The 27,406-nt window shown below is 43.9% G+C and overlaps 1 protein-coding gene and 1 non-coding gene across 4 annotated transcripts; one reads left to right on the plus strand and one right to left on the minus strand.

Annotated features, from left to right (window-relative positions):
* LOC102174708 (glutathione S-transferase A4-like) lies at positions 408–22,124 on the plus strand. Of its 3 annotated transcripts, XM_018039165.1 has the most exons (8): positions 468–486; positions 5,500–5,574; positions 9,276–9,381; positions 10,688–10,739; positions 13,610–13,742; positions 16,558–16,699; positions 18,086–18,217; positions 21,798–22,124. In XM_018039165.1, the coding sequence occupies exons 3-8, from the start codon at positions 9,295–9,297 to the stop codon at positions 21,918–21,920; spliced, it is 669 nt and encodes a 222-aa protein (XP_017894654.1). In that variant the 5' UTR covers positions 468–486; positions 5,500–5,574; positions 9,276–9,294; the 3' UTR covers positions 21,921–22,124. The 3 variants fall into 3 exon arrangements, with proteins under 3 accessions (XP_005696483.2, XP_017894654.1, XP_013829319.2); XM_005696426.3 differs by lacking the exon at positions 5,500–5,574 and having other exon boundaries at positions 408–486; XM_013973865.2 differs by lacking the exon at positions 468–486 and having other exon boundaries at positions 5,427–5,574.
* On the minus strand, positions 20,070–20,141 carry TRNAR-UCU. The gene has a single exon. It is a non-coding gene; the product is annotated as a tRNA-Arg (tRNA).

The following is a 27,406-nucleotide window of genomic DNA, read 5'->3' on the forward strand; positions in this document are numbered from 1 at the left end:
GTACCTTATAACTGCTTATAATTCCTCCGTCCTACCCCTTATAACACTGTTGTCATAGATTTCTTTTATCCATAAGCTATAATAATCTGATACATTGTTGGCATTATTATTTTGAACACCCTGCATTTATTTGCTTATATATTCATACAGCCTGTCTTCCCCAACTAGAATGTAAGCACTACCACCAATGCAGGAATTGAGTCTGACATACATAACCCTGGGGCTAAAACAGTACCTGGCACAGAGTGGTACTCAGTAGATGTTTGTTGAATGAGCCAGTGGAATCTTTCTTTCTACTTACTTGAGTAACTTGATCAACCATCCAAACAACGAATGTAAAGTGAAGCCCTAGAGGCATGTACAAACGGGAACGCTCATTGGCCAATCTCTTGAGGGGGCAGAGCTTTCAATTACAAAGGAGAGGGTCATAAACCCGCACTTAATCCCCCTGAAGCACCCCAGAGAGGAGAGCCAGGAAGAGAGAAGGTCAGTGGTGAAGTTCTTATCTGCTCTTGTTAGGCTTAGTTGGATAGTTTATTTTGTGACCAGTTTGTCACTTGTAGTCCGAAATTTTTTAAATTTTATGGTTAACGTAATGACTATTATTTCCTTTTATTTTTGTCGAAGTATAGTCGATTTAAAATGCTGTTCCATTCTCTGCTCTACAGTAATGACTATTTCTAAACTTGCCTATATCAAACAAAAGGAACAGGTATTTTTTTCTGCAGAGTAGATACACAAATGAAAATGAAATAGCAAATGTACATCTAAACAAGGCCTTTGAAGACTATCATTTCGGTGCATGAAATGTGCATAATGTCAGACATTCAAATGTCCTTAAAACTGTGTTACATATTAAGTGTAATTTCAAAAATAAGTATGTAAGAGTCAAGTGGTATTTCAGTTTATTGGTGAACATAACGCCCTTGGTGGAACTTAAGCGTTTATTAAGTTTTGAGCCATTACATTTTCTCCTCCTTGTCCAAATTGCATCGTTTTGAACACAGCTGAAAAGAACACAGAAATCACCCACCCTGTGCCAGGTGCCTAACAGGTAAACTCAACCTCCTGTGCCCCTTGTATGCTTGGAAGATTCAGTTCAAATGACCTGACACTGGGGTTTTCCCCTGGGGTCTTGCTTCCCCAGGGGATGGCGCCAAGTTGAAAGCAGGAGTCTCTAAGTCAAACCCTGACACAGGTTTTTCTAGAATTTGCCCCAGTTTTTAACAGCAGTGGGCCATGTTGTGGTTCACTTTGTTTATCCTCCAAGGAGCCTGGGATGAAAGTCTCCTCTCTCAGCTATACTTTTCATTTAAGTAAGTTCGTTAGCCTTGCGGGAAGACATCAACATGAATCAATCTGTTAGACTTTAATGCAAAGGAAATTTCATTTCTGTAACTGAAATAAAGAAGATGCTTAGCATGTGAACTTGGAACAAAATTACCTCCCTCATCATCCTATAAGTGATCCCCACTCCCGCCCCACCCAGGAATAGGGTTTAGCTATTTGTGTCTTTAAAATGTCATGTAAACACTAGCGCAGCTCTTTTGGTGAGGGTGGGGCGGGGGTGGAGGCTCGATGTAGGAGACTTTCCCTCTGATAGCATGTCAAATCCAACTAATTAAGGTGTCAGATCCAGGGACTTCCCTGGGGGTCCAGTGTTCAAGACTCTGTGCTCCCAGTACAGGGGGCATAGGTTCGATCCCTGGCTGGAAAACGAAGATCCCATGCGCTGCCCTGCTTTGTCATGAAGGCAAACGGTTCTGATCCACTGGAGAAGCAGAATAAATGTCAAGGATATTTCTAGTGATAATTCGCCTCTTGTATTCTGGCCCGAAACATCTGCTAAAACTGGCAACTTCTTAAGTTAATCTCTCAAAACTTTCATTATCTTGAAAATCCAATAAAAGCTTGCTTTCTGCCTAACTGAAATCAAGGAAAATGTGCGTTGGTATGCCTAAATTATCCAGAACAACTGTTAACATTGTCAGCAGAATTTCACACCCACCACCCCCGAAAGACTGGCTGATTTCCCAACATGTATGTTCAGCAGATAGGAGTACAGGGCGAATGAATATAGGGGGAAAGAAGTAAGATTAGAAAGACTGTTAAAGCTGAGAAAAGGAAGATGATTGAATTCTGAACCAACTCCTCATTTTACAGTTGAAGAAACTGACATCTGTTTTTCCAGATCTGCCCAAGGCTTGAATCTACACACCTGATACTTGGTTAATCTTGGAGATTGGAGGAGGCCTTGCATTCTAGGGATTCCTCTCTTTAAGGGGGCCAGTGTAAATGATTCAACATAGGAAATGGATTTAGAATTCTGCCTGATTCCCTCTCGCCTTCCCTTTCTCTGTTCTGGCCCCACACCCTCCTGCACATCACCATTTGCTCACCCTGCTTTTTAAACATCAGATTCTGCATTTCGTGCCTGTTCAGCAAACCCTGGGAGAACCTGGGGCCACACCCTCAGCCCCAGGTGTAGTTTAGTTTGGCTTTCACTCTAGATCTGGCTCCTCAAGCTTAATTTTAGTACAGGTACATCTCGTTTTTATTGTGCTCTGCAGATATTGCACTGTTTCTTTTACTTTTTTTCACAAATTTTTGTGAAACCCTGCTTCAAGCAAGTTTGTCAGCATCATTTTTCCAATTAGCATTTGTTCACTTTGTGTCTCTGTGTCACATTTTGGTAAATATTGTGATATTTCAAATTTTTTCATTATTATTAACTTGTTATGGTGATAAGTGATCTTTGATGTTACTATTGCAAGAAGATTATGACTTGCTGAAAGTTCAGGTGATGGCAAGCATTTTTTAGCAATAAAGTATTTTCTAATTAAGCTATGTACATTTTTTTAGACATAACGGTATAGCACAGTTAAAAAATACAGTTTAGTATGAACATAACTTTTATATGCACTAGGAAACCAAAAAAAAAAATGTGCCTCACTTTATTCCAATATTAACTTTATTGCCGTGGTCTGGAACCAAATCCCCAATTTCTCCAGGGTCTGCCTGCGTACGAATGAATCCCCTGGGGCGGGGGGTGTCTTGTGAAAAATGCAGCCTCTAATTCAGTAGATCCGGCCCAGGAAATGAGATTCTGCATTTCTAACAAGTTTCTAGACAAAGCTGATGCTGCTGGTCCAAAATCACACTTGTAGGAGCTTCCCTGGTGGTCCAGTGTTTAGGCCTCGGTGCCTCCACAGCAGGGGGTATGGTTCAGTCCCTAGTCAGGGAACTAAGGGCCCACATGCCACACGGCCAGAGAAGCAAAGCAGAAAACAACAATACTCTTCTAAAGAATGCCTTCCACTTCCACTGATTTTTTTTTCTCACATGTGACTGTTGCTACCATCTGGAGATATAGGTGTGTGTGTGTGTGTGTGCACAAGTGTGTGCATGTGGGCTCATGTGCCAATTTTTGAGTCCTTACTATGTTTGGCAGTTTGTACACTATCACATTTCTACCACTAGAAATGATTTAGGGACCATAAGGAAACTGTGGCTGAGAGAGGTTTAAAAACTTACTCAGGTGAGAAGAGGAGCTGAAATCTAGACACAGGTCGTTGCTTTTCCTGGTATCCAGGGCCTGACTCAGATACATGTTCTTCCACATTTTCTAAAAAAATTTTTTTTATTTTAGTTTTATCTGCTCAAATTTTTGCCCACTGGGTTTTTTTTTTTTTTCCCCCACTGGTTTGGACAACACCAGTTGGTTTTGTTTTTATTATTGAGGTATAAGTGTTCTGTATATATTCTGGATGAGTTCCTTAATCAGGTATGCTTTGTAAATAATTTTTCCCAGTATTCGATTTGCCTTTTCTTTTTGTTAAAAAATACCTTTCGAAAAGCAAAGTTTTAAATACTGGTAAGTGCAACTTTTTAAAATTTGTGGTTTTTGCTTTCTGTTTTTTATCACATTAGTCATTGCTTAATTTACAGTCACAAAAAATAAAAAAAGAAAAAGAAATTTAGGGCATGCTTCTTACTGAAAGACCACACACCAAATATCCAAAGGCTGTCATACCATCATGACTGCTTTCTGCCCACCTTGCCTTGGGCAGCTGGGGCTCTCAGTGGGATATGCATAACCCTGCTCACCTCAGGTAAAGCCGCACACCGGAGAAGTTCAACACCCCTGAGAGATGAGTCTCAATTCCTAATGTCAAAAGGGTCATGTAGAAAGGGCTTCCCTGGTGGCTCAGCAGTAAAGAATCTGCCTGCCAATGCAGGAGACGTGGATTCGATCCCTGATCAGGAAGATCCCACATGCCGCGGAGGAACTAAGCCCTCCATGGGGCAACTAAGCCCTCCACGGGGCAACTAAGCCTGTGTGCCGCAGCTATCGAGCCCACATGCTGCAACTGCTGAAGCCCACGTGCGCCAAAGTCTGTGCTCCTCAGCAAGAGATGCCATCACAGTGAGAAGCCTTCACGCCACAACTCGAGATAGCCCCCACTCCCTGCAGCTAGAGAAAAGCTCTCATAGCAACAAAGACTCAGCACAGCCAAGATAAAAAAATTAAAAAAATCATTTTTGTAAAAGGAGTCACGCAAGGAGTCTACTTTGGGAACAAGGTGTATTTAATTCAGGGCACACCTGTCAGTCGAGGTCAACATAAAAAGCAGACTTGAAGAGATGCGAGTGAATCTATACTCAGCGTGACCCCTCAGGCTCTTGTTCTTTCAGCAAGCTGTGTTCTCAGAGCTGTTTGCATTTGGGATGAAATCCAGAAAGAATTCTTTTGTTCTTGGCTTCTTTGTTTCCCACGAGCAGGATGAATATTTCCATCACACCTGTTCTTTCAAGCTTTGACAACGTACTTTTTTTAAAACGAGAATGGGGTTTACTTTCTGAAGCGTAAACTTGGGCCTCTGTGTTACCAAGTTGTGGTTTGAAATTAATCTTTATTGAAATTCATTAGAGGTCAAGGATAAAGGACTAAAGAAGTTGGTTTAGGCCATTAATCTATAATGCCTTGGGAGTAGCGAGAGGTGGGGCTGAAGGAACCAAACGTATTTATGTATACCTAATCTGTAAGGCTCTGTCCCTGTAATACTATATTATGCATTTCTTAAACACTTATTCTGACTTACCTCTTCAGGGTCTGGATATGTCTATCACTACATATAAGGTTTTCAATGGCAGAAACCACATCTTATTTATCTTTGTATGACTGGAGTGTGCAACCTGGGACTATAGCCATAGAAGGAGATCCATAAACATTTAACATTGAAAGAATGAAAGATCAAACACAGAAATCTTAACAAATGAAAAAACTGGTCTCCGTATATGCCTCATTGAGGCAACAGCTGCCATGTGTCTAGGATAGTGCCAGGTTCGTTCTGCAGGAGATGGAAGAACTATGCCACGACTCCTGCCTACCAGGAGTTTAATATATTGTGGTGTTGAATCCAGGGGAGCAGTACATCCTGGGCTATGGTGTGAGATTGTAAGATGTACTGGGCCCCTTGTCTGTCTCTGCTATTCTAGAAGGAATAGACCTCCTGGGACTCCATCATTCACCTGAGAGCCCAATTCGGAATGTTGTGGAGCGCAGGCTGAGAGGTGAGGAAGAGCGGCTGGTTGGCTAGAGGCAGCCATCAGTGGGGCACATGAACACTTGCTGGGATTTTTACAAGAAGTGGTGGCTGGTTACTGCTGCTGCTAAGTCGCTTCAGTCGTGTCCGACTCCGTGTGACCCCATAGACGGCAGCCCACCAGGCTTCCCCGTCCCTGGGATTCTCCAGGCAAGAACACTGGAGTGGGTTGCCATTTCCTTCTCCAATGCATGAAAGTGAAAAGTGAAAGTGAAGTCGCTCAGTCGTGTCTAACCCTCAGCGACCCCATGGACTGCAGCCTTCCAGGCTCCTCTATCCATGGGATTTTCCAGGCAAGAGTACTGGAGTGGGGTGCCATTGCCTTCTCCGGGCTGGTTACTAACAACTAGAAAAAAAGTTTCCGTCTTTTGAACTGGAAGGTAAGATTGCAGGCTATGGTCCTGTTTATCTGAAATGAGTTCTCCTTCATTGTAACCCTGGGCTTTGGAGGTTCCCTTGGGCACCAGGGAAGACTTGGAGGTAGTGGTGGGGAGGGGAGTGATTCATCCTTTAACCTCCTACACATCTTGAGAATGTTTGTGGGTCAGGCAGAAGTAAGTGAGCCAGGGAGGGAAATTGTGAACACAAAGGGTCACGTAAAATTCCCCAATACATTTCCTTACAGCAGCAAACCACGCACGTGCTCCAATTACCCTCATAATCACAAATGAAGGCAAAAACCACACCAGTTTTTACATTTTAAATATCTTCTATTGCAATATCTGGTCAAATTTCCTGAAGTTTTACCTCTCTTTTACAAATATCAGTTGCATTTGTGACAAACATAAATCATGTATAAAACAAGCCAATCTTAGCATAAAAAATTCTAAGAAAAGACCACATCCACCTGTAATTTGATTAAAGAAGCACGGAAGACTCTAGTTGATATGGGTGAGACATTATGGTATGTATTTTATCTATTAATTTTTTTCAATCCTTGGTCTTCACAACAACTCTCTGAGGCAGGGAATACAACCACTACCCCCATCTTGAGGATTAGGAGACAGAGGCCTAGAGAGATGGAATAAGGTTATACACTAGTGAGGACTCGTGACTCTAAAGCGCAGAGCCCCCAGCCTTTGAAAGACGGGAGTAGTCACACTCACTCATCACTTCTGCTTGAGCATCCAACCCCATGTCTAACACAGAGCAGGCTGTACATGAACAGAATCAGATGCAAACTTGGGTCCACTTGCCTATGCTCAGTAAAGCCAATCTACTGACACTGGGTTGTGGTGACGGAAAGAGTGGCACTTATTGCAGGGTACCAAGCGAGGCGTCCAGGACAGCTAGTGCTCAAAAAGCGCAAGCTCTCCGATGGATTTCAGCAAAGCATTTTTAAAGGCCAGGTGAGGGCGGGGGCTGGTATCACATTATCAATCCTCAGGCTCTGGTAGGTCTGGGGCCTATGTGCTCATGATCGTCAAGTAGTTAGTTTCTCCCATTTGGTGGTGGTTTTAGCATCTATAAAACAACTCGAGAATGTCCATCAGATGTTGTTAGTTAGGTACTTCAGACAGGAGTGACAACAGAGGACAGGAGAAAAGGGGTCTGTTCCCAGAAGTCCCCACAAAGTCCTACAGTGAGTCACAAGCTTTCTCAATGTTCATTCTCTTGGACAGGACCGAGGGGTTGTTACCCACATCCAGGAGGTTGCACTCAACGGAGCCCAGGCCTCCCTCTCATTCAGTGACTCTCCCCTCATTCCATTCCTGATGCCAGACTGCTCTTACTTGTCCAAAGTTTGCAGCTTCTCACTGATTCCACCTCAAAAGCACATATCTCTACATCCCTTCAAATGTGGACTGCCACGCCAGCAAGAAGCTTGTCCCGTTCTTAACACGTTTAGAATGGCATTTTGCTTACAGTCCTTTTGTCTGAGAGAGTTCTATATCATTGGCACCATTGGTAGCTCACTCTTGACAAGAATTAACACATAATCTGGAGCCTCCAAGTCATGACACTCAGTGGCCACATGAGGCGCCCATCTCCTGTGAGCAGTCCAGGGCTGTGAGTTTTCATCTCACTAAGAGAATAACCAGACAGAAGAAAGACTATTCAGCCTACACTTTAGCACCCACTGCTCAGAAACAGCTTTCTGGAAGCTACCAGAGATGACTGTATTTAGATCCACGGTTTCTAAACTAAAGGGTAACTTTCAACTTTGGCTAACTAGGGGAGCAGAATAGAATCACTATAAAAAGAGGTTTACCAGGATTTCCTTTGTCCCATTGGGTTTATTTCAAACAGAATTTGGACCACACATTTCAGGAAGACAGAATGACAGGAAGCAACCTCAGAGCAGCCCCAGTTTGACTTACATCCTCATCCCTGTTTCTCAGGGCAGGTAGAGAGGGGTCAAATGGTGGGAGCGCTGTGCACCCAAGAGAGAGGAGAGACGGAGCTTCCCAAGTGAGACACTGGCATTCGACTTCACCAGTATTGCTTGATTTTTATCTGAAAGCTGCAGAATGCCTGCAGACCTGGAGGGGGTCCTCTGAGCCAGGACCCATTTGTCAGTTGCCAGTTTCATTTGCCTCCTGACACATGATCAGGGTCTGGAAGTTGGCCATCTGGATGTGAATGTCCCGGGCACAGGAAACATCTGTGTGGCTGTACCTTCCTCCTTTTGATTTCTAAGAGTGTGAGGGGCTGCTTCTATCTGGTCCTTAATCATCCTACAGGGGATACTCCAGGAGATCAGAGGATTCAGCAGTTATCTTGTTGGAGAGAGGTTAAGAAGACATAGTCACCGTCTCCTTTTCTCATATTTTCTCTACATTCGGTTTATTGTGCAATTCGTTTCAAGGTTTGTTAGTAGTGAGTTGCTGGACCTAAGCATAGCTTCTCTAATCAGAACTGTGGTACCTTTTTAATCATTGTGTCTCCCAGGACAATACAGTTGTGGGTTTTCAAGAAGCTCTTGAAATTCTCATGCAGGAGCTAACCAGGCAGTTTAAAAGGAATGAATCTTGACAATCGAACATAGGCAGTGCCCAGGAAGTGGCAAGACAGCAGGAAAGGAATCAAACTTCTCCAAGAGTTAAACTATAAATCCAATGCAGAGAAGTGGCTGGTTGTGGGGGAAATGGCTTCAAAAACCTGCAAGACTTTGAGAACCCAAGTGACTCTGTTCTCATAGGATTGTGGGTATCAACAGTTATGTTTCCCATCATAAACTGACTACTGTTATTCTGATTTTTTACTTCCTTGCGAGTTTTGTTAGCAAAAGCAGCCACTTTAAGTGGGATCCTGGCTAGCACGTTAGTGTGGGGCAGTTTGGTGCTTAACTGGTTTGTTTGTTCTTTCCCTATTTCTTAAATTGTGAGATAGAGCATACACACAGCAAAGTGCAAATGTATTTCTATACAGTTTAAAAATTAATTATAATGGCTAATTACTAATTCTGTTTCAGAAACAGAACATTATTAGCATCCCAGAACCCCCATACCCCGACTCCAATCACAGCTCCCATTTCTCCTCACTAGAGGTAACCACCATCTTGTGTCTGTCGTAATTATTTCCTTGCTTCTCTTCATATTTTTGCCTCCTATGTATGCATCCCTAAATAATAGTTTTGTTTCACCAATTTTGGAATTAAGGGGAGATACACCGTGTAGTCTGTGCTAGTTTGTTCTTTTAAATATATTTTCTTATTTTGGCCTTCAGAGAACCCAAGCCAGCAGTCATGGCGGCCAAACCCAAGCTCTGGTACTTCCACGGCCGAGGCAGGATGGAGTCTATCCGCTGGCTGCTGGCTGCAGCTGGTGTGGAGGTTGGTTCCCGATTGGGAAATGGAAGAGGGGGTAATCTGGGTGAGACTGAAGTGGTCCTCTTCACCTTTCAAAAGTCAGGATGGTTCCTTTCAAGCTGTATCCACTCTTTCCCTTTCCAACTGCCTTCCTGAGGTGAAGGTGGGCTCATAGTCCTCTGCTTAAACAGGGGTAGGAAGGGAGAAGCCTAGGGAGGTGTTCTGAAAGCTTTCTGAGCCTGGAAAGATCTTGGAGGATCACAGATTGAGGAGAGAGAGGAGACTCACATTTGAACCATTCTCTCAGTTGAGACCAGCTCATTTCCCAGGGTCTTTCCAACTCTGGTCAGCCCTTCAGTCCTGTTCTACCCATGGCTGTCCACTGGAACCTCAGGCCCAGCTGCAGCTTGCCCACCAACCCTTGGCCCTTCTCCTAAAGGCCTACCCCACAGGGATCTTTCCCTAACTTCAGTATTTTTTCTTAACCCTCTCTGACTTTTTCATAGATTTTTTACAACTGCTTTGGAATTGTTCTGTTTCATGCAGCTGTAGACTCCCTTGTCCCTATTTGAATGCCACCTCCTCTAGAACATGGACTTAGGATCTTCTTTATTTTGCTTTATTTTACTCCCCTTATCTTAACCCCCATCTCAAGGTCTGGTGTACAAAAAGTCACTCTGTCCCACAAAAGCTCTGGAAACTCCATCAGTAAATGATGGTACCCCTAGCTGAATAATGATCTTTGGGTCCCTTTCACTGAGTACGTGAACAAAAAGAAATGCCTAATTTGACCTGATATGGAGGGAGGAGGATGCAGAAGAGAGAGAAGAAAAAAAGAGAAGAAAGGGAAAAGGAGAAATCAGGGGGCAGTTGGAGGAAAGGGCAAGAGTTTGGAGAGAAGGCAGAGCTAAGATGCGGACAAGGGAAAATATGAATGGGGGCTTGGGGATCCTTTAATCAGGCAACACCCAAGAAGGGCTGCCAGTCCCATGTTAGCCTAAGCTACTCTTACATACATGGTCTGTCAGAGTTTTCAGCCACATCGTAGTTGATAACTTTGTGGTCTTTTCTTTCTTTCTTTTTTTTTTCTGGTTCAAGGTGATTTTTTATTTGAAAATGAATTTGTATGTTTATGCAGGAGATGAAAACACACTTATCCACTTAAAGGAGGAGGGTATCCTCTAAGTAACAAATTCTTGAACCAGTGCAATTTTTTAAACTATTTTTTATAAAATTTTCATTCTGGAAGCTGTTGGGAACTTTATACTGTAAGCATTTCTTTCTTTCTCTCACCTTAGGTCTATAACAATGTATCTGTTTTTTTTTTTAGTTTGAAGAAGAATTTCTTGAAACAAGAGAACAATACGAGAAGTTGCAGAAGGGTGAGCCTAGATTTATTCAATGTCATCTTATGGGAAAAATAAAATAAGATACGTTCCCAGGAATATTCGTTGCAGCACAGAACTCCAGCATGACAACCATTAGAAAAGCACACAGCATGATTGCTAGCACTGACTGTTCACTGTGCCCCCAGCATAGAGCTAAAGGTGTCATCGGCTCTGCCTCCTTAGCCTCGTAAAAATGTATCAAGTAGGTTGCGACTCTGGCCTCGACTCAGCGACAGCCTGGGTTGATCCAGTGCTAACTGGCTCAATAATCCCCATCCCACCAGAGAAGCCTTCAAGGATTCTTCACAATGATCCAGTGGGCCAGAGGAGAGGGAACAAAAGGGCGGGTGAATTCGATCTAACATATTCCCTGGTTCTCGTGGTTCATATTCACTTTTTCTTAGTGGTTTTAGCAGATAAACAGAGATCATTTTACCAGGCCACAACTGTAGAATCAAAACTATAGAAAAGATCCAAATTTGATTACATTCGGAAGAAGTTCTTAATCCCTACAATTCCCCGATTTTCTCCCACTGAGAGAGAAGACTGATACTTCCCCAGTCCTACTTCTCACAGCCATAATGTTATTTTCTTTATCTAAGGAAACCCAGGGTCCCTATTGTTGTTGATAAGCAGTCATGAAATTACCACAGATTATTTTTTGAGAAAGACTTTCAGCGAATCATCAGCTGACCTGCCATTTACAAACGGCATGGCTTTGGGCAGGACTTTTCATTTCTCTTCATCCTGTCCCCTTGCCATACAGTAAGAGAATCTTTCTTGTCTTGACTGCAGAGTACCAGCAAATCTCATGGAGAGGGAAGACCTGCTTAGCCCTTCCCTAATTTTCATCCAGGACCTTTATTATCTAGATAGAATCCCTCTGAAGCGCCTCTTCCCTTCTTCCTCTTCATTTCTGCCCCATTTTACTCTAAATAAGGACAGTCACATAATAGTGGTTAAATACCTATGCATTGAATAAATAAATGGATGTTGTTGTATAGACTCTTCCATGATCAATCTGGCAGGAAATGTTAGGGATTTCCCTAGCATTCCTAGCATTCCCTAGAAATGCAGGAAATCCTAGGGAACCCTCCATTCCTCCCTGGGTCTGTGAGGCTGTTGAGGACAGCCTCCTGGGGATTGCTGCCATCTGTAAGCAGGGGCAGCCAGAGAGAGCACTGGACTGGGAGTCAGGAGGCCCCCTTCTGCCGGCTTAGCTGTCCCCTCTGGGTCCGAGCAAGTCACTTTGCCCCACTGGCCTCCACAGTGCATTGTACATAATATGAACAAACTGAACTAAATGATCTCAAAGGTCCTCGCCTGTGTTCTTGATCTGAGACTTTCTTCAATTCTTCTGAAGAGGATCATCAGCTCCTAGAAGCAGGGATCATTTCTAATGGCTGTTTGCATCATTCATAAACAGCAACATAGAGCTCAGCTTTAGATGTTTATTCAGTTTTGGACAAATGTAGAACTGTCTTAGCAAATGGAGGTTTCATAGTCTCTCCACTAAAAATAGCATTGATATTTCTGAAGTACCATCTTGCCCAAAGAAACTCAGTAAAATGGGCAGGACAGATACTGTTACAGATCAGAAAACAGGCTCAGAGAAGTGAAAGACGTGTCTGAAGTCCTCCATCACCCCCACAAGACAGGGACACTGCTGCTGCTAAGTCGCTTCAGTCATGTCTGACTCTGTGCAACCCCAGAGATGGCAGCCCACCAAGCTCCCCCATCCCTGGGATTCTCCAGGCAAGAATACTGGAGTGGGGTGCCACTGCCTTCTCCGATGCATGAAAGTGAAAAGTGAAAGTGAAGTCGCTCAGTCATGTCCGACTCTTAGCGACCCCATGGACTGCAGCCTGCCAGGCTCCTCCATCCATGGGATTTTCCAGGCAAGAGTAGTAGAGAGGGGTGCCATTGCCTTCTCCAAGACAGGGACACTGGCTCCCTGGAAAGCTGCCACGGTGCCTGTGCTAGCTCTCTGCCACCACGTTCCCACGCCTCATTAGGTCAGCTATTGGAAGCTGGGGAAATGAACTGTGGCCTTTGCCAGTGCGCTAGTGAAATCTGACTCCTATTCTGGGTAAAATTCCTTATTCTCATTAATGTACAGGTGTTAATGAAAATTTAAAGGCTACTCATTCCTTTAAGACCCCATGAAAAAGTACATCTTTAAATGCATTATTTATACAGGCAGTTCACTCAGAAAGAAGAAAAATTTGATTTTACTGAACCTTGATTGTTGACAGTATTCAGTGTTTTACTTATGTTATGATGTTTCATCTTTTCAAAATCCTGCTCGATGGATATTTCAGCTATTTTAGAGAAAAGGAAACTGGAGCTCAGATAAGTCATTTGCTTAAAGTCACAGGGCTTGAAGGGCCAAAGCTGACATTTGGGCCCAGGACCTGGGTTCTTGCTGTCACATCCATCCCGTTGCCGTGCAGACCTAGAGTGATACCTGTTGTACTTTTTAAAGAATTCAGACTCCATCCCTGAATCAGAGTATCTGGAGGGTGGGGTGAGTATTTTTAACCACCACCTCTTCCAGGTGATTCTTATACACCTGAAACTTTGAAAACCAAATACACTGATACTATAATTCAGTCAGAGCAAATGTAGAAAGCCTTAAATAATCATGATTAACGAACATGTAAAAACCCATGAACCTATCAAGCAAATCTCACATTTTCCATTAAACAAATGGTAGGCATTTCCTCAGCACCTGGGGTCTTAAACTCATCCCTTTGGATGAAAACTAAGAATCACTCAACAAAATTAGAAGTGGACCCTCCTGCAGGCTGACCACAACCATGGAGGGAGAGTCTCTTAACCTAATCTCTTCGCTCAAACCGCAGATGGACGCCTGCTTTTCGGCCAGGTGCCTCTGGTTGAAATTGATGGAATGGAGCTGACACAGACAAGAGCCATCCTCAGCTACCTTGCTGCCAAGTACAACTTGCATGGGAAGGACCCGAAGGAGACAGTCAGGTACCAGAGTGCCCGTGCCAATACTTGGTTTTGGCAACCAAGCTCTGTCTTCCTACACCGAGACCCAGATCAGATGCAGCCTTTCACCCTGGAGGGAGGGGAGGAGACAAGGGGACAAGGGGAGGTGCTTGTCCTACCCTGGTATGTCTTGTGCATGCTCTGAACACCTGCTCCTGGATGCCCCTTCTACTCTTCACAGAGGTCTGCATTCGACATTCTCATATTCTCTCCCCACTCCTAACAAAGTTTGTTCTCATAAAAAGATCTCATAAACTACTCTGCACAAAGGTGGCAATGACTGATTCAGCAAACAAATATTGAGCATTGTATCAATGACCTATTCCTGCAAATAATGCTATATAACATGTCACCATGAAGCCTAGGGACTTAAGTCAGCAAGGACTTGTTATTGCTCACTGGTCTATGGGGGAAGCCTTGGTGGCTCAGTGGTAAAGAATCTGCTTACCAATGCAGGAGACTTGGGTTTGATCCTTGGGCCAGGAAGATCCCCTGGAGAAGGAAATGGCAACCCACTCCAGAATTCTTGCCTAGGAAATCCCATGGACAGAGAAGCGTGGCAGGCTACAGTCAATGGGGTTGCAAAAGAGTTGGATACGACCGAGTGACTAAACAACGCCACCAGTCAATGGGTCATCTGGGTGTCAGTATTTTCAGGCAAGGCTTAATGTATCTTGGCTGGACTCACTCCTAGGTCTGTGGTCAACTGAGTCAGCAAGGAGAATCTGGTTGGGGTGCTGGCTGACCATCAGTTGGTGAGCAAGTGGCCACCTGTCTCTGTCTTCTTTTCCTGAGCTTGTTCTCATTGCAGCCAGCAATGTGAAAGCACACAGGCTGTTAGCTTCTGGGCTCAGAACTGGGACCTCATTCTACTGGTCAAATCGAGTCATGAGGTCAGCCCAAGCAGCAGACCCCATCTACTGATGGGAGAGCTGCCAAGTTTTATCACAAATACTGAAGAGTGAAGATCTGTGGCCTTTTTTTTTTTTTTGCATTTATACACCATAGGGATCCACTCTGTGCTATGCACTATGCTAGGCCTGGCTGAGCATGGCTGGGTTCTTTCTCCCAGGAATAGTGCAGTTTTACAAGAAATGAGTAAACTTAAAATGAAGACTTGCAACAGTAAAAATTTTCCTGGATTTGTGGTCGGAGATCTGTTCAGGGGACCTATCACAAGTTATACTTAAAATTCTGTAATAACCTATAAGGAAAAAATAAATATATCTTATATACTTATAACTGAATCACTTTTCTGTACACTTGAAACTAGCACAATACTGTAAATCAATTATACTTCAATAATTTATAAAAAAAGTCATCTGTTCCAATATCTCAGTTCAGTCCAGTTCAGTCACTCAGTCACGTCTGACTCTTTGTGACCCCATGAATCACAGCACGCCAGGCCTCCTTGTCCATCACCAGCTCCCAGAGCCCACCCAAACCCATGTCCATCGAGTCGATGATGCCATCCAACCATCTCATCCTCTGTCGTCCCCTTCTCCTCTTGTCCTCAATCTTTCCCAGCATCAGGGTCTTTTCCAATGAGTCAGCTCTTCGCATCAGGTGGCCAAAGTATTGGAGGTTCAGCCTAAGCATCAGTCCTTCCAATGAACACCCAGGACTGATCTCCTTTAGAATGGACTGGTTGGATCTCCTTGCAGTCCAAGGGACTCTCAGGAGTCTTCTCCAACACCACAGTTCAAAAGCATCAATTCTTCGGTGCTCAGCTTCACAGTCCAACTCTCACATCCATACATGACCACTGGAAAAACCATAGCCTTGACTAGACGGACCTTGTTGGCAAAGTGATGTCTCTGCTTTTTAATATGCTCTCTAGGTTGGTCATAACTTTCATTCCAAGGAGTAAGCGTCTTTTAATTTCATGGCTGCAATCGCCATCTTCAGTGATTTTGGAGCCCAGAAAAATAAAGTCAGCCACTGTTTCCACTGTTTTCCCATCTATCAGCCATGGAGTGATGATACCGAATGCCATGATCTTTGTTTTCTGAATGTTGAGCTTTAAGCCAACTTTTTCACTCTCCTCTTTCAGTTTCATGAGCAGGCTCTTTAGTTCTTCACTTTCTGCCATAAGGGTGGTGTCATCTGCGTATCTGAGGTTATTGATATTTCTCCTGGCAATCGTGATTCCAGCTTGTGTTTCTTCCAGCCCAGCGTTTCTCATGATGTACTCTGCATAGAAGTTAAATAAGCAGGGTGACAATATACAGCCTTGATGTACTCCTTTTCCTATTTGGAACCAGTCTGTTGTTCCATGTCCAGTTCTAACTGTTGCTTCCTGACCTGCATACAGGTTTCTCAAGAGGCAGGTCAGGTGGTCTGGTATGCCCATCTCTTTCAGAATTTTCCAGTTTATTGTGATCCACATAGTCAAAGGCTTTGGTATAGTCAATAAAACAGAAATAGATGTTTTTCTGGAACTCTCTTGCTTTTTCGATGATCCATTGGATGTTGGCAATTTGGTCTCTGGTTCCTCTGTCTTTTCTAAAACCAGCTTGAATATCTGGAAGTTCACGGCTCACATATTGCTGAAGCCTGGCTTGGAGAATTTTAAGCATTACTTTACTAGTGTGTGAGATGAGTGTAATTGTGCAGTAGTTTGAGCATTCTTTGGCATTGCCTTTCTTTGGGATTGGAATGAAAACTGACCTTTTCCAGTCCTGTGGCCACTGCTGAGTTTTCCATATTTGCTAGTCACACCAAAAAAAAAGTAGTGGATCAGGAAACCCCTCACACAAAGTTTTCTCTTGGATTGAGAGTTCCCGCTGTTTGTCAGGATCGACATGTACGCTGACGGCACCCTGGACCTCATGCTGATGGTGGCACTGGCTGCGTTCAAACCCCTAGAGGAAAAAGAGGAGAGCCTGGCTTTAGTTGTGAAGAAAGCTAAAACCCGGTACTTCCCCGTATTTGAAAAGGTAGGCTGCGGGGATCCAGTTTGGCCGAGGCAGTGAGGCCCAGCCTGAGGGTCTGCGACAGCTGGGAGCTCAGATCCTCCAGGGGAGCAGGGCGGGGCTGACATCTACGAGGGTGACCCTCCCAAGTCCCCTCCCCCGGGTCCTCCCCCTGAGCCCGCGGCGGCAGTGGGGGTGGGGAGAGGGCGAGATTTGGGGGAGGGGCGTACACAGTGCAGCAAGTCCGCTGGTCTACCTCCCAGGCTGCAGAGATCGGGGATATTGCTGATAAGAGTAAAGAGTGAAATCTTAAAAGGCAGACAGAAGCTGTGTTGGTGCTGTACTGCATTTGGACCAAAACTTTAATAAGGATTCCCAAATAAATGATGTAAAATTATGGAACCTCTAACCAAAGAAAATTGGAATAAACCAAGGGCAGTGAAGAACTGATGCTGAAGCTGAAGCTTCAATACTTTGGCCACCTGATGCAAAGAGCAGACTCATTGGAAAAGACCCTGATGCTGGGAAACATTGAGGGCAGGAGGAGAAGGGGATGACAGAGGATGGGATGGTTGGATGGCATCATCGATTCAATGGATATGAGTTTGAGCAAACTCCAAGAGGTGGTGAAGGACAGGGAAGCCTGGCTTGCTGCAGTCTATGGGGTCACAAAGAGTTGGACATGACTGAGTGACTGAATAACAACAAATTTACCTTTGTTCCTTATTTATGGAATAAAGGTGTGCTTTTTGCATCTGCTACTCAAAGCAGCACCTGAGGAATTTTTATATTCGTTTTTCACTGGATGGTGAAAAGGCTCATGTTTGAGCTTCTGGTATCCTACTGGTACCTTATCTGTGGTGTAGTAGCCAGATTCTAGTTAATTATGACCTTTATGTCTTCTCTGCTGGTGGGTACAGTTTTACTTAACCAGCTCTAGGCTCGTAACAGGAGTTCCACTCCAGCACTTCACCACCCAAATTGTCTTGATCATCACTGTCAAATTTCCAAGAAGATTGTGTGGATTGCGGCAATATATAAGGGTTAGTCGCTCAGTCGTGTGATTCTCACAGATGTGGGTTCGATCTAGCAATCTTCCTGGGTCAGAAATCTTCCCTGGAGAGGGGAATGGCTACCCACTTCAGTATTCTTGCCTAGAGAATTCCATGGACAGAGGAGCCTGGTAGGCTATAGTCCACAGAGTCCAGAGTCAGACACAACTGAGTGACTAACACACACATGTAAAGGTGTTAGTTTCATTCTATCCTTGCAAGCATTCTTGAAGATTATCAAGAAAAAGATTCTTAAGTAAATTTGATCTCTACAAAAAAACCCATGCTTTTGTTAAGTGTTTAGCCAGGCAAGAGAGTCTTTAGTTTTATTTGATATTCTTTATTTTTCTTTCTGCAGATTTTGAAAGATCACGGAGAGGATTTTCTCGTTGGCAACAAATTCAGCTGGGCAGACATACAGCTCCTGGAAGCTATTTTAATGGTGGAAGAACTTGATGCTTCTGTTCTTTGCGACTTTCCTCTGCTAAAGGTAGAATTTTAGCATCCACCCAGAGTTCAGGGAAACAGGAACAGACACAAAGACTGAAACAAAATATGCCCCCAGGCCAATCTCCAAAGAAAGTTAAAAAGGCTGTTTTAAAAATCATTACTTCACTCATTTTGGTAATTGTCTCCTGCTCACAGAATAGGATGATTAGGAAATAAATCCTTATGGAAGGAGAAAGAAGATTCTTGTTTCTACCATGAACATTTAATGCTTTCCGTTTTTGTGGTGCTTTGAGTGTTTTTCCTGGCTGATGGGTCTGCTTGTGTTGTTTTCCTCTCCAGCTCCTACCAGATCGCTTTGTCCCCTTTCCTCCCCTGATGCTATCTGTTCAGTCAGTTCAGTTACTCAGTCATGTCGGACTCTTTGTGACCCCATGAACTGCAGCACACCAGGCTTCCCTGTCCATCACCAACTCCCAGAGCTTACTCAAACTCATGTCCATTGAGTTGGTGATGCCATCCAACCGTCTCATCCTCTGTCATCCCCTTCTCCTCCTGCCCTCAATCTTTCCCAGCATCAGGGTCTTTTCCAATGAGTCAGCTCTTCACATCAGGTGGCCAAAGTATTGGAGTTTCAGCTCCAGCATCAGTCCTTCCAATGAATATTCAGGACTGATTTCCTTTAGAATGGACTGGTTGGCTCTCCTTGCAGCCCAAGGGACTCTCAAGAGTCTTCTCCAACACCACAGTTCAAAAGCATCAATTCTTTGGCGGTCAGCTTTCTTTATAGTCCAACTCTCACATCCATACATGACTACTGGAAAAAACATAGCTTTGACTAGATGGACCTTTGCTGGCAAAGTATGTCTCTGCTTTTTAAAATGCTGTCCAGGTTGGTCATAACTTTTTTTCCAAGGAGCAAGCATCTTTTAATTTCATGGCTACAGTCATCATCTGCAGTGATTTTGGAGCCTCCCCAAATGAAAGTCTCTCAGTGTTTCCATTGTTTCCCCATCTATTTGCCATGAAGTGATGGGACCAGATGCCATGATCTTCATTTTATGAATGTTGAGTTTTAAGCCAACTTTTTCACTCTCCTTCACTTTCATCAAGAGGCTTTTTAGTTCTTCCTTGATTTCTGCCATAAGTGTGGTGTCATCTGCATATCTGAAGTGATTGATATTTCTCCCAGCAATCTTGATTCCAGCTTGTGCTTCCTCCTGCCCAGCATTTCTCATGATGTACTCTGCATAGAAGTTAAATAAGCAGGGTGACAATATACAGTCTTGATGTGCTCCTTTCCTGATTTGGAACCAGTTTGTTGTTCCATGTCCAGTTCTAACTGTTTCTTCTTGACCTGCATACAGATTTCTCAGGAGGCAGGTCAGGTGGTCTCGTTCCCATCTCTTGAAGAATTTTCCACAGTTGTGATCCACAGTCAAAGGCTTTTGCATAGTCAATAAAGCAGAAGTAGATGTTTTTCTGGAACTCTCTTGCTTTTTTGATGATCCAACGGATGTTGGCAATTTGATCTCTGGTTCCTCTGCCTTTTCTAAATCCACCTTGAACACCTGAGCTATGAAGGCCCTCAATTGCTCAGAGCCTCTGCTGAGAGGGTACAGCCTCTGCTCAGTCAGGATGACTGAGCGACTAACACACACATACGGGTGTGTGTGTGCGTCTGTGTGTGTGTCTGTGTGCCTATGTGCCTGCCTCTCTCCTGCTACACTGCCAGTCCTCAGACCTCTCTCTGAATCCTGACACTGCCAGACCTTACCTAGCTTCTGTTTCAGTTCCTTACAAAGATTTTCTCTAATAGGTGACCACAGGTTTTGTACTTCAAGAATAGCATTTTTTATTTTTTTGGCTTTGCGACACAACATGTGGGATCTTAGTTCCCCGACCAGGGATCGAACCTGTGCCTTTGCAGTAGAAGTGCAAAGTCTTAACCACCAGACCACCAGGGAAGTTCCAGAGCAACACTTTTTAATAACAAAAGTACAAAAGACATTTGTATAACCCCCCCCAAAAAAGACCTATAATCCTACCAACCAAATGGTTATGCATTAGACTTCCTGACCTCTTATTTTACATTTCCTCCTAAATGGCATCATGCTAAATACCGTTCTGTGGCCTGCTTTTAACATTTTTTTCACTTATCATAAATATATTTACAGTCAACACATATTCTTCTGCAATATAATTTTATTTTCTTTTATTTTTATTAGGCAGGAGAGTCTCATCTTTTTTGAAAAATCAGAACTTATATAAAAAGGGCATAAACTGTGAAATTTCATTCTCACCACCACCCTCCTACATTCTCACCTCTATAAGCTCTTTTATTGGCTCCTGTGTGCCTGTCCAGTGTTTATGCAGATACAGGGAAATATGAGTTATATGTTTGTTTCCCCTCCTCCCACTTTCTCACACAAAATGGAAAATTGTGTATATTGTGTTCTGGCCTGGGCTATTTTTTTTAAAACTAAACAATGCAATGCAGTACAATCCCTGTCAATACAGGGATCTTCCTTTTTTCTTTTATATATAAAATATCATTTAAAATTATTGACCTGTGCTTTCTTCGGCAGCACATATACTAAAATTGGAACGATACAGAGAAGATTAGCATGGCCCCTGCACAAGGATGACACACAAATTCGTGAAGCGTTCCATATTTTTATTTGGCACGTGTCCGCATGGCAGCTATGGCCTGGGCTTGGAACGATTCTTAACCTGGATTCTGGACAGGTATCACATCCGAGATGTGTACTTGTACCCTCCATTTGTCCAGCACTGAAAGCCATGACCGGTTCCCCCCCACCCCCAGAACTTTAAGGAAAGAACACAGTTCATGGAAGGAACAGACTGCCTCTTAAAAAAAGAAGCCAAAATCTTCTCCCCGCTTTTTTTTTAATTCCACTGGGGTATGTCCATTTCTGTTTTCTCTTTTTTATTCCTGCTACCACAGAAAGCAGTTCAAAACATTTTGAATATCAAGTAACATTGATGTTATCATTTTAAGGAAAAAATACCCATTAAAAAGTCTGGGAGAAACTGTGGCATGTAGCTCTGCAGTTAGGAGTATGTCTCAGCGCTTTATCCACCTTTAGGTTACAATCTTTATGTCGTATGTACCACATATATCATTAAATAATTTTAAATTATGAAAAAAAATTACTGACCTATTTCTTTTAGGGATATAACATAATTTATATAGTTTTATTTTCCAAGAAATATAAATTATTTCCAATTTTTCATTGTGGCAATATTCTTATAGTTATCTCACGCTCTTATTCTCTTACAATTAATTTCTAGAAAAGAATTGATACTTCAAAAAATATGAATTTCTAGAGTTATTGATATGCACTACCTAACGGTGTCAATGATTTTTCACTAAGAAAATTTCACTTATGCCAAAATTTCACTTATGCCAAACAGGCCTGCAGTTGTATTACTTTCTCAGGAATACCCAGCAAATACGATTCAAGGGAGTGACTTGTATTCAACATTCTAAGCCTCACCAATGGAGGATCTAAGCTTTCTACCTCTTGTAACAAAGTTTTGGGCTCCCTTAAAGATTGTGACTGCTCTTAAGAGCCTGATTTTACTATTTCTCATTTCAGGAATTTAAGACAAGAATCAGCAACATTCCTACCATTAAGAAGTTCCTGCAGCCTGGGAGTCAGAGGAAGCCGCCCCCGGATAACCACTATGTTGAGGTTGTCAGGAACGTCTTGCAGCTCTAAAGGCAGCAGTCTTGGGACGGCACACTAATAAACCAATTGCCGCACTGGCTCCTGTCGAAGCAAAGCGAATGGTGTAGATTCTAGGAGTAATCTAAGTGTAGGTTCTAAGTAATCTAAGCGTAGATTCTAGGAGTAATGTGTCCAAAAAGAACAAAACCATATTGCCATCAGCAGCAAATGCCAAGTAAATGCAATTAAAAAAAAGCCATTCTGATGTGTGATAAATTTTTAAGCTTGTCAGTTGTGGATGATGGTTACAACTTTTATTAAATTACTACTCTGAGTAAATAAAGAGGAGGTTGATACGAAAACAAAACAAAACAAGAGCTTCTCTGATGGCTCAGATGGTTAACAATCTGCCTTCTCAGTCAGACGCAACTGAGTGATTAACATGGTCAACACACACTGATATGAAATTCTTCAGGCAGAGGCCTACAGAGGGCACTGTTCTTGCTGTCTGCATTGAAACCGAGACCATTAAGGGAAGTGGAAGTGAAAGTCACTCAGTCGTGTCCAACTCTTTGTGACCTCATGGAATTCTCCAGGCCAGAACACTGGAGTGGGTGACCTTGCCCTTCTCCAGGAGATCTTCCCAACCCAGGTATCGAACCTAGGTCTAACACTGCAGGCAGATTCTTTGCAAGCTGAGGGAAGCCAGTGAGTGATGATTTGAGAGGGCAGGATCTCTCCAACACCCACAATGATTCTGAGTTTGGGGGACAGAAAAAAGTGGCAAACGACAAATCAGGAGTAAGATGATGGTGACACTAGTTAATCCTAAGAGGAAGCATGGGGGACAGAGAGTGTCCAGAAAACATTTTGTAGCAGTAGAAAAATCGTGGACAATTAGACAGCTTATGCCACTGAACAGAGACACCTGAGGCTAGGTTTTACCTTGGTTGAACAATTCCAACTACCGTGACACTGAGATTAGACGCAGTGTTAGTTAATCTAGTTGCTCGGTCGTGTCTGACTCTTTGTGACCCATGGACTGTAGTCCACGAGGCACCTCTGTCCATGGATTCTCCAGGCAAGAATACTGGAGTGGGTTGCCATTCCCTTCTCCAGGGGATCTTCCTGACCCAGGGATTGAACCTGGGTCTCCGTCATTGGCAAGCAGATTTTTTTACCATCTGAGCCACACGGAAACATAACCGATGAATAATTATACAGATTGACCCAAAGTTTCCCTAGCCTTGATATACTTTCTTTAAAGGTGATTATTAAGTTCCCAAGTTGTGAAATTTGAAACTCAACCCCAGTCCAGGGCTCTGCTGGAGGAGGGATGAAGAGCTATTTAGGGTGATGTTCCAAGCCTTCCCGTGGGGGCGGCAGTCTCTGGACTGGAGCAGGGTCCCTGCCAATGACTTCGGGTAGACAACTTTACGAGCCCTAAACTGCTACTGGGATGTCTGCCCAGGCTACACGCTGGATCTGTTTCTGCGTGTACACCTCGGTACATGAGCTGACTTGTGAAATGACTTAATGACTCATCAGACTTCTTGCGGTTTCCTCAGGACCAACCACAGGACATGAGCATTCCCATGCTACACCCTGTCCCATCCTTTCCTCCTGCCCATTCAGACGACAGACTGCTCATCAGTTATGACAACCCAGGCCAGTCAGCACCCCGCCCAGTCAGGGTGGAGCCTGAGACCCTGCTGCCTGTCAGTCAAAGCTCAACCTAGGGATCCCATTTAGCAAATGGGCCCCTTCTCATCCCTGACCTGGGCAGCCATGGCCAAAAGATGGTGAAGAAGAGAGGGAACAATGGGCCTGGCCCTGTCTGTGTGGGATGACTTTTTCCTCTGACTTCCGCCAAAGCCAAGAGTCTGACCTGACAGAAATTAAGGAAAAAGAAAAAGAAATTATTTGGGGGAATATTCAAACCTATAACCCAGTTTCTTTTAATGATCATTGCATGGTCTTGGTAAGTAATTCTATTTGGAAGGTTTTTACACTGAAAGATAAAATCCTTTCCTCATTAGATTGTTTTTAAAAACAACCACTTCCTGGGTCCTCACTCCTTGCCCTGGCACCTGCCTTGAGAAGCAGAGCATCGCATGGCTGGGTTCCCATGGCTCCAAGCTGGTTTTGCCTTGTTTTGCTTCATGGGTTTTGAACACAAGCCCTAGGCTTGAGCCCAACCTGGCAAGTACCCCAAAGGCACTGACAAAAACTCAGCCTTGATGCCAGAGCAATTTTCATTGCATGATGATCCCATTAAGTGCAACTTCATGTCTTTGTTATAATTCCTTCTCTGCAGGGCTCTCTTTGGGCCCAGGGCCTGCTACACAAGCTAGTAGGGTAACTCTGGGTACCCAAGCAAGTGAGCCTTGGAGATCACAATGACCCCCCGAGAAACATTCAAGATCCTACCTCTTCTTCCCCACACTTGTGAGTCTTAGCTTCAGACAGAAAGAGAAGGGCAAGTGAAGGTCGTGAACTCAGCCTGTCCCAAGAGACAGAGGGCAGGGCCTTGTGAGTCCCTGTCCTCTCCCCCAGGGAATGATGGTTGGAGATCCTGGTACCAACCTCACTCTCCCGTTTCAGAAGTCTGGAATTTTGACAAATGAGAATGTCTCCTTCGGGTGGCTATGAATTTCCCCTATTGCAATGAAAGCCTATTTTTTTTATTTGTTTGGGCCTCAGCATACAGAGAATCAGAACTATCCCCATTATCCATTCCCAGAAAATTTTAATCATCTCAAACTGAAACTGTATACCCATTAATAACTCCCCATCTCCCTCACCCCAGCCCTGGAGTATTATTAGAATTATTAATAGAAATTAATAGCATTATTAATAGAAAACACTATCATGTTTTCTGTCTCCATGAGTTTTCCTATTCTAGGTACCTCACTGCTGCTGCTGCTAATGCTAAGTCGCTTCAGTCTTGTCCGACTCTGTGCGACCCCATAGACGGCAGCTCACCAGGCTCCCCCGTCCCTGGGATTCTCCAGGCAAGAACACCGGAGTGGGTTGCCATTTCCTTCTCCAATGCATGAAAGTAAAAAATGAAAGTGAAGTCGTTCAGTTGTGTCCAATCCCTAGCTACCCCATGAACCACAGCGTACCAGGCTCCTCCGTCCATGGGATTTTCCAGGCAAGAGTACTGGAGTGGGTTGTCATGGAGTGTGTAACAGAATAGGACCCTATAGGGACTTCCCTGGACAGACACCCCCTCCCCCAGGTTCTCTGCTTAATTCCTGTCTGAAGTACCTAACTAACAGTTTCTGATGCATTTTTTCCTGAGTTATTTTACAGATGCTAAAACCTTCATCAAATGGAAGACGTTAACTACTTATGACCATGAGCGCTTAATCCTGAAACTTACTGGAGGCCGAGGGTTGATAATGTTAATCCCTGTGACACAACCCTATATCTTACCATAAGTCAATCTGAAAATTGTACATGAGTTGATCACACACCTTGGGACTCCCCTTTTCCACCTGGCCATTAAAAATGCCTCACTTTAGGATCTACTTCCCTGAGCAGGAACCGAACCCCAGTGCCCTGCATTGGGAGCACAGAGTCTTAACCACTGAGAGGCAGTGTGCTGCAGCTAAGACCCAGCACAGCCAAATAATTAAAAAAAAAAAAAAAAAAAAGCCTCCCTGAAACCCACTGGGGAGTTCAGGCCTTTAGAGCATGAGTTATCCTAGACTCCTCCGGCGCCTTAAAATAAGCACTGCACTTTTCTTCCCCGCAACCCAGTGTCAGTAGATTGGCTTTACTGCTCAAAAGCGAGCAGATCCACGTTTGGTTCAGTAGCAGCTGGAATCATACATTATTTGTCCTTTGGGGTCTCTTTCACTTTGCATAATGTTCCCAAGTTTCCTCCATGTTGCAGCCTGTGTCAAAATGTCACTTCTTTTCAAAGCTGTCTTGTTTTCTTTCCTGTTCTTTTGTAGGGGTGGGAGAAGGGGGTTGTTTTTATTATTTATTTATCTGTGCTTGGCTGCACAGTGCCGCATATGGGATCTTAGTGTCCCCAACCAGGGATAGAACCCACGCCCCCTTCATTGGGAGCACGGAGTCTTAACCACTGGACTATCAGGGGAAATTCTGTCTTGTTTGTTTTTAACAAAGGTTAGCTTCTCTCCTGCTGTGTGACCCCCCAGAGGCACTTGACGCAGGACGCAGCAGGGTTTCAGGACCCATGGAGCTGACACCGACCCTGGGTTGCAGGACCCTGTGCACACAGCCATCCATGTCGAAGAAGCCAGCTAGGATCCTGTTCTTCCTGGATTCTCCAACTTCAGCCCTTTCCCCCTTCACAATTAGTTCTCAGATTTACATAACCTCTCTCTGCAGTGTGTCCTTTATGCCTCATATTTAACTGTGGTAAAAGCATTATCTGATCAAAAAGGGATTTCAGGATCAGGAAATAGGTACGGATGTATCAGGGATCAAGGGTCCCTCAGGCTCCAACCATATATGCTGCTTCGAGATTAGAGGTTGCTCTAGACGAAGGTCATGAGAAAAAAGAACATCTACCGGGTGTTTTCTGCAGACCAGGCTCTCTTCCTGGAGCTCTATATCCATTAATGATTCCATCTTTTCAGCAACCTTCCAAGAGACATATGATCATTTGCGTCTGCCCAGGTGAGGAAATTGAGGCCCTGAGAAGCCCAAGGACCAAGATTCCCAGACCTGGGACTGGGTTGAGGGTGAGAAGCCAGGCTTGCTCCTGCCAGGGCCAAGACACTTTTTCTTCCAAAGTTAACAACAAATGACATAAAACACAAGCACAAACACATCATAAAACAGATCCAGATACTGTTGGGGAGCGATTATCCCATCTCATTTCTCAGCATGGTTTCTGATAACATTGAGTCCAGGCCTGCAGGGACCTCCTTGCTTGGCTCAGCCTCTGGTGAGGGCATTCTAATAAGCAGGTCCTCCAGATCTGTGGCCCAGATTGGGAATGAAACTGTGACAAGCCCCTGTGTCCTTGTCTTTTGAAGTAAAATGCTGAGCCAAGAGTTAATGATTGGGAAATGGGAAGATGTAGAAACAAAGAACAGCTGTTAGACTAGGGAACTGGTAACAATCTGGACTATAATTCTGCCACATAGCAGAATCCCCAAACTCACAGCTCCCTGAAAGATTAGATAAAGGCCTGACCCACATTCCTAAGTTGTTTTATAAGAAGCAGACCCCTCCAGGTGAAAACTGCTGACCACAAGAATGTAGACCCAAAACTGGTTAAAATCAGAAAATTGATGATGCTTGAAACTTTACCTTGTGACCAGTCGATCCAAGAATTATCCATGAGCTGATTACTCCCTGATCCTTGAACACTATAAAACTCACTTCCCCCTCCAAGGTGGGTCACACAGTCTTAAGGGGTGTTAGCCAACTGTGGCCCCCTTTGTCTGGAAAAGCAATAAAAGCTACTCTTTTCTATCTCAGCTGGAACTCTGACTCTGCATTTCTGTTTGGCACTGGTGAACAGAGGCTGAATTTCAGCAGCAGGAAGA

This window comes from Capra hircus, chromosome 23 (assembly GCF_001704415.2).
Source record: "Capra hircus breed San Clemente chromosome 23, ASM170441v1, whole genome shotgun sequence".
Taxonomy (NCBI): Eukaryota; Metazoa; Chordata; class Mammalia; order Artiodactyla; family Bovidae; genus Capra; species Capra hircus.

What these genes read in the sequence shown, in the direction of transcription:
- LOC102174708 (XM_005696426.3), top strand. Translation starts at nt 9,295, where the DNA reads ATGGCGGCCAAACCCAAGCTCTGGTACTTCCACGGCCGAGGCAGGATG. An exon ending in ATACGAGAAGTTGCAGAAGG is followed by an intron (nt 10,740 to 13,609) that starts GTGAGCCTAGAT and finishes CTCAAACCGCAG; the next exon opens with ATGGACGCCTGCTTTTCGGC. An exon ending in ACTTCCCCGTATTTGAAAAG is followed by an intron (nt 16,700 to 18,085) that starts GTAGGCTGCGGG and finishes TTCTTTCTGCAG; the next exon opens with ATTTTGAAAGATCACGGAGA.